Consider the following 14,362-nt stretch of genomic DNA (forward strand, 5'->3'; position numbering starts at 1 on the left):
CCATGGAGGAATATAAAATGCAGAACTTCCTCTGTTCTCTCTTCTGCCATGCAAGGACTACCTTTTCTAACTTTCTAATTACAGTGAAAAATTTGAAGCATTCTTCTTCACCAAGACTTCTTTTTTGAATGCAAAGCAAATAGATCTTGAAATGCCAAGTATTAACACCTTCAGACACATTATATTTATTTAGAATCTAAGCTTTAAGCTTTGTTCACTTAAACCTTTCAGATATAAAATTTACAGATTCTCAGTGCTAAAATACAGAAAACAAAGTGGAAAACAATTCTTTCTAATACAAAAAAAAGATATAAAATATCTGGGATTTAGTATATTAGTCATGTTAGGGCTAGAAATGTTACTGGCACAAAGAGATTTTATTAGTTGCAATAGATTTACACACCAAGAAATTTCAAGTTCATATTTTCTAACTATTTCTAATATATTTTTTTGCCTATAAGGTTTGTTTTGTTTTGTTTTTAAATATTAAATATATTTTAGATATCAGTTTATTTATCCATTTCAGATGTGTTCATAAAGATATTTATGTGAACAAATATTTATTCAAAACCAGTCTTTTTTCATTAATGGCTTATGAGCAAGCATGCTTAATTTCATGTAGGCACTGCATTGTTTCAATGAAATTGCTTGGAAACTTATGCATCTTTAGTAAATATTTTCCTTCTACATCAAATGATATTCAGGTCAGGTAAGATTTTGGGGTATGCATGTGTACTACATTTTATGTGTTGCAGGAGGAATTTTTCTGGCTTTGGTTTTTTTCTCTATCTAAACAAAGAATTATTAATTCTAATTTAGTAAAGATTTTTTTTTCTTCAATTGTTTTCAACAAAAGATGGCAACACATTCCAATTTTGTGTGATATTGTCTTATTGTTACTTTCAACAAATAAAATAGAGATTATTTAAAGACTGAAAATGATATTTTTTTCTCTGATGTATCTGAGCTTACTTTGAATGGTATTGCAAATATTTAGTATAAGAAAGTATGATGAAGAAGCACAAGGCTTCATGTAGATGACAGCAGAAAGGAAGCCAGGACTTTTCTTTCCTGAAATCCCCACTAAGACATTAATGTTAGTCCCAAGTGTATTTGGGCGCTCTAATCTCAGTTCCAGTTAAGAACTACATAGTGCTAATATTCTAAATCTGGAGGAAGTAAAAGAGCAACAATAACATTACATATTTTTTACCCTCAAATATGGATTTTTTCCCTAAACATATTATTGATTATTGCTAACTAATCACTGACTACCAGCAGAAAAGTGGGATTAAAGTTACCATAGTACCAGATATATAAGAAAACACAAAACTTTCTCTCCAATAAGTAGTTTTGAATTGCACCAGGACTGTCAGTATAATGACTGCACTATATTTTAGGGACCCACTTAGAGATTGTATTCCAGAGTCTGCAACTTAATGCCACAGAATTTGGATGGCATAACTTTGTGCAAGATGGTCAGTTTGTGTGAATTCAATGCTGAATTAACTTCCGAGCAGTACACTATCTCACATTTAGCTCCATCTCTAAATATATTGCTCAGTATTTTTAAACCTGAATCTTCAAGAAACAGCAGAAGCTAAATGATTTTTAGAGCTTACCAATCATCTGAAGGAACACTATAATCCTCAGGCTCAGGGCAATGGCTGCACAAGAAGCAAGGGAAAAATAGAACAGGGAGAGGAGAAAGAATCACAAATGCTAAAAAATTGGATCACATGTTAAAAAAAGTAGTTGGTTAATAAAACAAAATTGCAAAAAAAACCCTGCTTTTCAACTATTTTGCTAGTGCCTAGATGGCTATGATAATTGCAAAAATATGGTGTTTCTATTGAGACTTCATAAACTATAACAAACAAATTTTTTGCAAGTCTCTTTCAGGCTTTTGTTTGTAACAACATTAAACAGAGTAAATGATGGCAAAACCATGCATACTGAAGTTGCCTTACAGCAGAAAGCCTGTGGTATACCCGAACTTTATTTTTGTTCCTCTTTGAAAAAAAAGATGTTGTGACAGAAGTGATGCTGTCTCTTGTAAGTAACATTTTATAGTCACTGTAAAAAGCTGACTGAGTTGTAGACATTTTCATGTGTAAGTTTATTTTAACTACAGTATTAATGCATGAGTATATATGGACAGGCAGAGGTACACAGAGGAAGAAATATATAAAAATACCTACCCATATGCAATTCCTGCTACTGTACACTTCTTAAATTGCATGACATTGCATGTCAGGGTACCAGTTTTGTCAGAAAATATGTATTTGACCTAAATGAATGATAAAATACATTATACATCAACATTCAGCAGTTAGTGACATATCTAGTACAATTCATGACTATCAACATATGAAATATTTTTACCTGTTCTGCAATTTTCACAGTTCACAGGAAAAATCCAACAACAAAAACAACACATAAACATGGCAGATACACAGCCTTCATACCCATTTCCAAAGAAATCAATTAACTGAGATGTCAGGAAACTTAAGCTTTCTTCAATGCACAGTGGTGTAATTAACCACTCCTCACTCTATATTTTGCTGAAGTGCAAGAAACTTGTGAAGACAAATGACTTTGCCAGTAAAACATTAAACTTCTGACAGAAAGCAATATGGTAAGAAAAGTATCTATATGCATTTCTAAACTGAACTTTTTGATGTAGAAATATCTTCTTAAAGCCAAAATGTTAGTAAAGCACAACAGTTCAGGAATGCCAAACTACAGGAAAAGGAGAAACACATTCCTTTCTACTTACTCTACATCTTCTATTCCCCTGGCATTAGAAACCCTTCTGTTTCAGAAACTACTAGGTAAAGCATTTTAAAATTCAAAGCTGAAATATGTGAACCTGTTATATTTTAAAGTTTTGTTTAAACCTAATCTTATGAAAAAAGTCAATATATTAAGAAATGAGGTAGTCTGTGAAGAACCAAAAGTTCTATGAGTCAGGTAAACTTCAATTCATTAAAATTTACTTCTAATTAAAAAAACAAATCCAAGGATTCTTAATTAGGAATTAACTACATTATACCTGGGACTAAGACAGCTATGTATTAGTAAAAATGTTTCTGAGGAACTATGCCTTAGCCAAATCAGCAGTTAGAAGGAATCCTTCTGTGTCAGGTTTATGCTGCAAATTTATTTTTTTTTTTGTGTATGGGCACAATAGGAGAGTGGGAATTACAGCTAAAAAAGTCAACCTTTTTTTTCTCAACACCAAAGTTTTGCCTTTCTTAAAACTTGAAGATCTCTTGGGGGAAATGTCTTCATTATGTGCAACCTTCATGTACTTCAAAGAAGAAACCTGCTCTTTTTAGTAGAGTCCTTTGGTCTCCATACAAAAATCTGCTCAAATCAAGAATCCGTCAAAAAATGAAAGTGGAGATCCCAAGATGCCTGACTAGCTCTTAATGGTGAAGAAGAATTTGATAAGAATCCTAAGAAATGAAGACAAAAACTATAGAAGTCAAAAGAAAAGAATGTGTCTGGGAATGTGAATAACAAACTAGCAGCAGAGATAATAAAAACAGATACTGTAAAATGAAACAGAAGGAAAGCTAAGATTCAACAAAGACTTTTTACCCTCTAGAGGAGCTTGTGCTCCCCTTCAAAGCCAGGAAAAGAACAAAATTTTCTCCACATACATGTTAAACCCAGCAGGCAAAGGCTCCGTACTCTACGTAGAGCAGTCACAGAACATAACCATCAACCATTTTTTCCAGAAGGTACTTTTCTTATGTATTACTCCCTAGGACTGCTTTACTATATGGCTAAAACTAAGCTATTATTTATTGGTTTTGGAAAGCAAGAGACAACTTTTACATGCCCATGCAATAAAGTAAAGAATTAGTTATGAGAAGTTCTAATAGAACTTCTATTAGGAAATGCAAGAACACGCATACTTGTGTTCATAATACAATTCAATTCAATGAGCATGTAATTTATTTTCCACAGCAAGAGCTGCTCATCACCAGTATACCAGAAAGTTCAGCATGTTTTTAAAGCCAGACTGCAAATATAATTGACTGAAAAAACAAATACCATGTGTAGTTCTTCTAGAAGCATACCCTCTGCCCCAGGCACACTTGTACTAAGTCATACTTCCTAATTATGAACAACACATAACAAGTGATGGCTTGTGAAAAGTTGAACTGATTTTACAGTATTAAAAGAGAACTCCAAAGCACAAAGAATTAAGCCCAAATTTCCAGGTTTAATTCAGCCCCCATTCCATTCACAGCTTTCAGTGTTTAGTGGCAAGAAAAGAGGACACGTATAGAACTAATTCAACCCTAAGACACTCACTGTCATTTCTGGGGAAAGCAGAGCATGTGAAAAAAAATGCCATAATTAAAGATACACATGATCATAAATGTATATACTGAGACTAATGCTCAGACAGCCTTAATGCTCAAAATTCCTCTGATTTAGTAACTTTATTGATATACTTCCATCTTCTGTGATTACCACATGCACATTGACACAGAGATTGTTCATGTAATACTGGTTTTAATTCACTGATACTGCAAGTATTTTTAAAAATATCTGACAAAACAAAGAAGATAGAAATAAGCAAATAATAAGGCTAGAGTGTATATTTTTTGAAATAAATCCTCACATGAATAATTTCAATACAGAGTTACAACCAATAATTCTTTTATCTACCTGTCCAAGTTCTTCATTGAGATTGGAAGTACGAGCCATTGCAGCAGTGTCCGTAGGTTCATAGTGCATGTCTATGTCCTAGAGATAAAAAAAGTACATATATGTAAAAATCAATCTTCCAGAACTTCTCACAAAAAAATCTAGCACATAAATAGAACAGTTAAGTGTAGAAGAAAAGACCACACATGGATAGATACACCTAAGATTGTTTCAACATGGGAAGCCACAGACACTATCAGATCACTTCCAAGAGACCCCAGAAGAAGGAAGATTTTCTCATGGGTGATTTTGTTCAGATTATTTCTAGTGATCAGTATTATTGAAAAACTGTTAACCCATACATTTAAAATGACATTAGCAACAAGCAGAAATTACTCTTAGGGAGAAGTGAGTCTTACCTACTTCTATTGTATGCACAACCAGTCATTTCTAAATAGCAAGATAAATATATCTTGAGATAAAAACATGAGGACAAATTTGAGAGTACACAATAAACATAAGATACAATTCATATAGTGTGAATTCTTTTCCTCCTACTTGCTAAATAAACATCAGAGTTTGTTTTTACATACAGTAAAAGATTAAAACATTGTCAAACATGGTAACGTAGTGCAACAGATTGCAGATGACCAGTTTCTCCATAAAAATATAATCTACACAGAAAGAGAAATATTACTTAAGATTAGGATAAATTAAAGGCAACTAATCCCTCATAATGAGAAACTGGGACAGGAAGAAAAGTTAAAACTGCCTTTCTGATTTCTTGGATAAACAGTAGCAATATACACATTTGAGATGTGTCTTTGTTGAATATTTATTTTAAAATACAGACAATTAAGGAAGAATTTCACTGCATTCTCCAATTTGTTTTACAGTACAAAAAAAACCCCTTAGGAAATCAAAGCCAGGTGACTGTTCACAAAAGTATTTAACTTTTAAAATAAAGCATATGCTTCACCTGCTACTTCACATGGATTCTTACCTATCATCTCCAGAACATATCTCACACATACAAATGTACTTGACATATTTGATCAAGGAATTGGATTAAAGTGTTCAGAATGCTATGATAAATTTAGATTTGGAAAAAAATGGAAAAATTGAAGGCATGTTTACATGGCTTTAAGGAAAATAACTCACTCCCAGCTCAGAGTAATCCCTTCATTTTCCTCACTAATTCATTAAGAAAAAAAAATAAAGGATGTCAAAATGATCTTTATATGTTTCATAAGAGATAATATTAGCAGACACTGCCTTGTACAATAAATCCCATTCCATTAAACTAGGGTTGTGCTTGGAAAAAAAAAATAAGCAAAATGCCAAATCAAAATACCAAAGTCTGGGAAGAAAATATGAAACTGGACAAAACTCCCCAGTGCTGCAAAACACATTCTTCTTGTCATTCTGAATGATACCTGGATATCAATACTAATAAAGTAAAAAGCAGAAAAACACTGTCAAGAGACTGAAATGTGTTAGTTCATGGCTTAAACATTGACGTGAAAAGCTGCAACCACCAAGCCCACCTTGAATGGGCCCCCTGCGTGAAACCTTGGACTGTGAGTTAAGCCACCTAAGAGAGCTTGAGGTAAGATAAAGCGACACTTTTGCTCAATCTTCTCAGGTCTGGGAAGAAACAAGTGAGGCTGGGACAGCATTCACAGGAGGGCCAAGCCCAGCAGCTGTCCCTAAAATCATCCCTCCCTAGCTATGGGCTGGGGGAGGCCACACCTCCCAGTCTGGCTGCCGGGTTTGTGCAGACTCCTTCCCCACCAAGGGAGGAGGAGGAGGAGGAGGAGGGCCTTGGGCATGCGGTACAACCTCTGGCCAGAGGTAGTGAACACCCATCCTCCATCCCACTAACTGGCTCAGCTGTGAAACAATGCCCCAGCAGCCCAAGAAAGCCACATCCACAGGACAGTCGTGTGAGGGGCAATTGAGGGGGTGTCACAAACATCAAAGACCTCCAAAGTGCTCTCCAGACTCATTCCTGAGGCCTTGCCCCAGAGCAATGCACGTGATGCGATGCAGAGTCTTCCTAGAGACGGTGTCAAACTTGCCCTGGACGTTTCCACATGGCCCAAACCAGGCTGGTTAATTAAATATAAATCCATTGAATTCTGTGCTTTTGGAGGCAGACCCTCATCACCAAGAAGACCAGACAGATGGAGAGGACCAATGACACATCGTTGGGACCCACAGAGCGGTGATATATTTCTATTTAATCTGTCTCTTTCTATTTAATCTGTCTCTTCCTGTCCCCCCACCCCCTTTTTTTTTTCCTTCTTTCTCATTTACTGTTAAATAAAATGTATCAATTTTTGGGTATCAACATTTAAACTTGTTTGGCTTTAATCATGTTTTGGGGAATATTTGAACCTTAAATTTCTATCTGCAATCCACAGAAGGTTCACTTTGCTTCCCTACAATTAGTGGATCACAACAAACATGCTACAAAAATTAATCTGGTGCAGGCATAAGAGCACTAAATGAAATAATTTATTATTACCTCAGATTTTATAATGTGAGGTAATAATAAATTATATAATTATATATTATATAAGGATAATTTGTTATCCTCAGATTCCACTAGTAATAAATAAACAGCATTTAGAAAAAGCCTGAAAATATGTAAACATAGACAAGCAATCTATCCTTTCACTTACTTGTGAACCACTTTATTTTAGAAATCAATATTATAAAAATAATATTTACCCAATTTATGAAATATGCCTGGATAAATTTAACGACTTCAAGTGTAACCAACAAGCTGATTGGAATGAGATTATTGAAGAGAATGATAAAAGTCAAGAAATTCAATCCAAAGTTGCTTGCTCCACCATCTGCCAAAAAACAAAGTAATCAAATAAATATTTGAGACTGTACTTAGAAGTACATATATGTACTGTATTCAAAATATTGCATTAACAGCTGATTTTTAAAGTGTTCTAAGAAGAAACTTTGGAATTAATTACAGTATCACTTGCCTATAGATAAGACCTTCCTCAGAGTTAAGGACCTCTATTATAATAGTGGAGTTCAAATTTAGCAATCTTTACAATGATCTCCAATTTCTGAAGAGCAAACTTACCAGCCATTTCCTCTTTTGCTACATTTTAAGATCAAAATCTAGGAATATCTACATAAGCAACCAAGTTCTAAACTCAAAATGTAATAGTTTTATATTTTGAAAGGGGAACTATATAGTGGAATGAATTTCTTTTCAATCTGCCTTCACATAATCATATACTCTCCCTCAACAGAGCAAAATGCTATGAAAGAGGTTAAATTCACACCCCATGAAAGGAAGATATGAAATTAGAGAGTCTAGTGAAAGTTCTAAACAACTGGAAATGTGAGTATTAACATATAAAAAAACAAGTAGTTTTATAATACTTTTTCCTTTAAAGTGTTAGGTTTTTCTTTTAAAGATAACTCTAGACTAGCACCTCAGAAAGGATGAGAAAGTCTGCTGTGCAGTACTGCAAAAGGGTAAGAGATGGAGCCTGCCTAGCTGTATTTAAGGTATCTCAAAGAAAATCAGCCTCAAATAGGTTTCCCCTGTCTGTCCAATGTGGTTTTGGTTGTTACTCTAAGATCCGGGAAAGAAGGTTTTGGAGACTTTCATTAATATAAATTCCAACACCAAATGATGTACTTGCCTAAAAGATCAGAGAGCTAAAAAATTAAATAACTAAGGAGAAAGGAGTATAAAATGCATTTACATATAAATTATAATGCTTCTTACATCTCTGGTATCAGAACAACTATATACTGAATACAGTCTTAAAGGATATACCTTACATAGTTCAAAACAATTTCATTTAATCATGAGACAAGTATAAGAAAATAAACTGACATGGATAATCAATTTAGAACACACAAATCAAAATATCAATGGCCACTATTTCATGTTTCTTTTTTCAGAAATAACAACAATTTATGAGCTGCTTCACTACCGTGCTAGCCACCATATCCTTAAAACTTTTATATTTCCCAGAAAAGAAAAAAAAAATGCACAGATGAAGCGCATCTAATGACCTTCTTTGATATTACCCAAAATTGTCAATATTCTATGAACTAGTTCATTTTTTTTATCTCACTAGGAAAACATGAAAGTTGAGTTTCTTAATTAAAAAAAAAATGTTTATTTATCAGCATCAAAAAGAAGGAAAGCAAAGCTCATCATAAATGCAGACACAGAAACTTTAGGAATGCCTTCAAATCAGAACTTCAATATTTTTCTTTAAGAACTTACCAAAACCCCCAAAAACCCCTTTTTGTTGACTACATTCAGAAGCTTTGTACTCAGGAGCTCTGTTTCAGTTCTGGCTCTGCCTAAGTATAAAGGGCCCTAAGAAATTCCAAAAATATGAATAATTAACTGCAAAATATATTCATGAAAACTTCTTTTAAATTTTGTTTCCTACCAGAGTGTCAGACTCTGTCAGTATGTTGCATGCTGCCATGAAGGCCTGTGTAACACTGCCCTACATCCACCTTACCTACAGCTGCCCAGTGTAATATGTTAGATGAAACTTGTGTCTCTTTTATCTTCTTTAGGAGGAATCTATTAAGTGCTGATATTGACTAGTTAAAGCCCAGTAAAAATTATAAAGCCACAGCATCATTTCCTAAGACAAGCAAGTTTAAAAATTCAGAAAAATCACTGCAGCTTTAAGTGCAATCTACTGGTAGCAGCTCAAAGAGGCTTCAGTCTGATGTCTAGGAAGCTGACTGTTTATGCCACTGGAATGCTGATGCAGACCTTGCTGAGCTGCAGAGATGGAATGCCTGAAAAAAGTAGAGACACACAAATCATCGCGCCCTTCCTGAATTTAGCAAGAGTTCAGACGGCACAGTTAGGTAAATTTTATACTTGCTATGATATACCTAGCCTAATGACTTTAGTCAGCAAACAAAGAGAGACTGACAAAAAACACTGTGCAATTATCCTTATTTCCAAATATGAAAGGCAACCACATAATAAAATATTAATATAATCTTTTAGATCTTACAATTTAGATCAAGATACCAGTCTCTTCCAGTATGCCTTTGGTTCCATATAGCTGAACCAATAGAGCAGATCAAAGACATGGCAATAAGGATGCAGAACAAAATCAAAATCTGAATATTTGTAATCCGTTCCACATTTGACATTTTAAGAGGTGGACTTGTTGAATTCTGCAAAAGACAAAAATCAACAGTGGTTATTAAACATTAGATGAGGTAACATGGCTCTTGCTTTTCAAATTACATGTTACTGTATACTTTTCTCAATGTTCTCCCAAATACATCATCCCCAAAAATGTCGTAACTCTTTAACTTAAAACATCTCAAAAGCCAGCAGCTTATAAATCTATGAACTGGAGCTTTAGATTGTGACACAAGAATTACACAGAACACTGGTAACAACAATAGTTAACAGTAAACATTAAAAATGAATGCGCATACACTTTGTCAGTGCAATAGAAGACAGCTGCTAAAACAGACACACTTTTTCAAGCAACTATTTTACAAATTAGAAAAGTAATAAATAAGGCACGAATGACCAATCTGAAATTCTTTTTTATCAAAAGGTGCATCTCAGTTCTGATACTTCGAAACACAAAGTAATTTCAGTCTCTTCCCTCCTCACTTTTTGTTTGTTTTCTGACAAGAATGATTACCTTTGTACTTGAAAGAAACCCCCATTAAAGGGCAGTTTTAGGAGCAGTCAAAAATGGAAAAAGAAAAACTATGATAAAAGAACTTGCTAATAAAGAGTTTTCAATGCACACATTACAAAATAGAATCAATGAATATGCTTATTAGTGAAAAAACTACTTTGGGATAAAGTGACTAAAATAACAAGAAATTGCTTTATTTTTATTCTTTTTAATTGATATGAAAGATGCTCTATCACTGACATTTTAGTACCAAGCCATATTTCTGTACCATGGAATGGTAAATTAAGGTAATAAAACAGACAGGTCAGACAAAATCCAAGGGACAAACCTGCATAAGTTTCGTGTCATGTCCAGTATAGACAACTATCCCGTGAACCCACTGAGTATTTCTCAACTGAGCTCCTCGTAGAAGAATCTGATCAGATCCCAATGGAACAGTACTAGAAATAAGAAGTTTTACATTTTAACACTAAACCAGTCAATGGCAATGATTAAATGTAATCAGCATTTGTTAAAACTAATTTCCCAAAATTTACATTATTATTGTTAATAGGTTAGGAATCTAATTTTCACAGTTAACTTTTTGGGAGTTTTGACAGAGAAAACTTGACAGATAAAAGCCAGGCTAAAAATCTAAGGTTTCAAAAATAATTCACTCTTATCCAAAACTTTAAGAATGTCTTCCAGAAAACATATACTTTAGGCCTGGATAACCAGAATTTGACCTTGTGTTGCACAATCCCCTCACCATTCACCAAGCCACTGTCAAGTCATAGGTTCATATAAACCAGGTTAAAGAATTTTTCTCCCTTCTCTAGCTAATTGTCTTCAAGGACTAAAACCAAGCTGGCATGATTTTCTATACTCAAAAACATAATGAAGAGCTGCACACTTTGGTGATAAGTATTAGCTCATTCAAAGGCTGAGGATAGCCAGAAAACTTTTGCCTCTTTTAGTTCACAGATTTAGCCAAAAGGCAAAAATCTGTAATGGTGTTCTATCTCCTTGAATACTAGATATCCAAAAGAAAAAAAAAAAAAACAAACTTTTTTTTTTTTTTTGAGTTGCTCTCCCATGAAGGGTAAAAGGAAAGACTGAAAGGGTCAACAAGATACATTTATGGCAGTCCAATGACTTATATTAAGTGAAAGAAAAGGGAGACACGTTTTCAGCATCCTCTATTGCTTTTGAAAATATGTTAAGATGGCAAAGAATAAAGTGCAAATCACACCTGCTGGATCTACATAATGTGTAGGAAGGTCTAAAGATCTGGACAAATAAATATTAATTAGATGAATTTTCACTCCCTCTATTATGGGCAGAAAAAGAACATATCCCTGATTTTTCAGGTTGAAGTAAGGCTAAGATCCAAAAAGAGTTACTTACCTGCAATTCTTTTTCACTGAAGGTAAATATATTAGAGCCACACTTTTGGAACAATCCTACTGCACAGGAATGATTGGCAAAATATTCTAAAACGTAATTTCTCAAATGAAAAATTTCTTGACCAGCAGATGGCGTCCTCCTACACATTCTTGAGGCATAACAGCCATCAACACATTCAGTATTTATTTTAATCAAATTTTAAAAATTGAATTATTAGAGTAAAAAGGAAAGTATGCTTTTCCTTCAAGCCAAGGAGGAAGAATTAATGTGTGGATCTTCTATAACTATTACCTTCAGAGAAGAATTACAGGTAAATAGTTTTTCTTCTTAATGACAAGTACAATGGAATTATAATAGCTCCACACTCTTGAGACTGAAAAATCTCAGAATGCATCTGTAAGAAATCAGTAAATAAAAAATTGAATATTAAGGGGGAAAAAAAAGAGGTATTTAGTTGATACTATATGTATCAGTCTAAAACTACAAACATGAACAATATTGGATATGGAGAAATAAATACCTAACAAATAAATAAGAAATACTGTAAGTCTTTGGGAATGAAGGATCCATCAATTTTGGATCTAGCAGTAAATCTGTGAATCCACAGAGGACCCTGACTATTGATGTATTGGTAAGTATTTGGTAAACATTTCAGTATTTTCAGAATTTATTAAGCAGTTTTACAAGCATGTGTGTTGTAAGTGCACATTTTCTATTTTTAAAGGAACCTGCTTTCAGTAAACTAAGGTATTAAACATTTTTCAGCTACCAAATTAGAAGGATTTGAGGTATACAGCAATGGACTCTGTTCCACTCCACACTTCAACAAAAAGAAGAAAACAATTAAAAAAAAAAAAAAAAAAAAAAGAGACATTATTTCTATTCCGCTTCTGTAACAAACGACATGCCTAAGAAGTGAGTTACTAGGTATATATTCCAGAACTGTCAGAATTTGATTAGCAGTCTCTCCTATTATCAATACCGAATGCTTTCTGAAGTACAACTAGTTGTAATGTAAAGTACAACTCAAGTTGCAGACATTAGAAGTAAGGTTTTATGCTTCTAGGTTTTCGAAAGACTAAAGTCTAGCAGAGAATACTTAAAAGAAAATTTATTGTTCAGATTTTTACTTCAGTAGTTTAAGAACACATAGCTGTCTACTGTATAGACTGAATCGCCCAAGATCTTCTACCTTGTATTTACGTACCCATGCCCATCCAACCTGATGTTTCCAACAAAGTCATAGAGATGTCGGTTTGGGCTCTCACACTCAATTCTGCCAGAGAGTTGCATCAAACTTTCTGTGTCCTTGATGTCTGATGTCAGTGGCAAACCCTGTAAACAAAATTCATTTGTCATGACATTAAAAATCACTATCCAATAACAAATCTACGTATTACAAACCTAATAGCAAGACCAAAACCAATCATCCCTATGGGAGCAAAATGGACCAGCTGCATTCTACTGTCACAATTGGGTGCTACAGTGAAGAAGTCACCATGGCATCTGAAAATACCATGACCAATATAGGGTTATAATCCATCACAGAGCTCAGCAAGAATGTCCCTGCACACTGACAGCACACTCAGTCAAAATCTGCTATTCCCTACCTGTCCCTGAAGGGCAATACTGGCCCCATCAGCTGCTTTCTGCAGGGCTTCTGCCCCATCATCTGTTCCTCTAGAAACAAAGCCAATATCCAAACCATTTATGTTTCTACCTATTCTCCCAAAAAACCCTAAAACAAAGCACAAAGAATGACTTAGGAGTAACCACTCATTCCTCCACTTTTATGATGCCAATAATCCAGTTTTTTATTCAAACCACTAAAATTTCAGTCTTCTAGAAGATCCATTAATGTAATAAAATGTCTTTTTAAGCATTAATAGACAAAAATAATATTAGCAATATTCCCAAAAATGAAATTCCTACCTGTCGAATTTTTAAGTTTGTCTCACCATCTAAGTTAGATGTTTCAATGTAGCACATGGCTTGTGGTTCACTATTAAGAGAAAAAAAGTCCTGAATTCAAAATTATAATGGCAACATCCATAAACATCCTGTAATCTTGTAATACTTATTTATGCAAAGAGGTTTGTCTTATCAAATCTTCAAAACCAGAATAATTTACAGCCAAGTCTATAAAAACAAACAGTACTTTACATTTTCAGAGAAGTTTGCCAAAGCTTATTTTCTTAAATGAAAAATTGACAAAAGCACTGTACACAGAAGTGTTCTATCTTTACACATTTCCTGAGTGTGAGGACAGAACATCTACTATTTAAATCTAAGACAGAAACAAGTTTCAATTCTGAAAAGGATCAAGTAAGTCATAAAAACCTCTTAACACTAAAAAGAATTAAGTTTTACTCTCTACACCACTTAATTCCTTCTAGTGTTTTTCTTCCTTCTAGCATGAAATTCGAGCATCAATTATTTTTAAAATTTCCTTTATTAATGCAAAAGTGGCTAAAGGGAAGTGATTTAATTTTAGATTATTTGCAGGATGTTAAGTAGGTTATTTTAACAAAATTTTGTAAAGTACAAGCATTAAAGTGTGAAAAATTGTAATACGGCACATTCAGGCTACTGTTTTATTATTGGCAAACTTCTCTAGA

At 33.9% G+C, this 14,362-nt stretch overlaps 1 protein-coding gene across 9 annotated transcripts in view; it reads right to left on the reverse strand.

Moving 5' to 3' along the window:
* ATP8A1 (ATPase phospholipid transporting 8A1) overlaps nt 1–14,362 on the reverse strand; it is a 105,594-nt gene that overhangs the window by 68,115 nt on the left and 23,117 nt on the right. For 6 of the 9 annotated variants that reach the window (XM_021553144.3, XM_021552349.3, XM_077782824.1 and 3 more), the window contains 8 exons: nt 13,677–13,746; nt 12,952–13,079; nt 10,687–10,798; nt 9,708–9,873; nt 7,405–7,532; nt 4,690–4,767; nt 2,202–2,290; nt 1,623–1,667 (listed from right to left, as the gene is read on the reverse strand). In XM_021553144.3, coding sequence (XP_021408819.2) covers nt 1,623–1,667; nt 2,202–2,290; nt 4,690–4,767; nt 7,405–7,532; nt 9,708–9,873; nt 10,687–10,798; nt 12,952–13,079; nt 13,677–13,746 — 816 coding nt within the window. The remainder of the gene's footprint in view (nt 1–1,622; nt 1,668–2,201; nt 2,291–4,689; nt 4,768–7,404; nt 7,533–9,707; nt 9,874–10,686; nt 10,799–12,951; nt 13,080–13,676; nt 13,747–14,362) is intronic. The other 3 variants (XM_021553948.3, XM_077782826.1, XM_077782825.1) reach the window with 1 other exon arrangement.

Source organism: Lonchura striata, chromosome 4 (assembly GCF_046129695.1).
Source record: "Lonchura striata isolate bLonStr1 chromosome 4, bLonStr1.mat, whole genome shotgun sequence".
Lineage (NCBI taxonomy): Eukaryota > Metazoa > Chordata > Aves > Passeriformes > Estrildidae > Lonchura > Lonchura striata.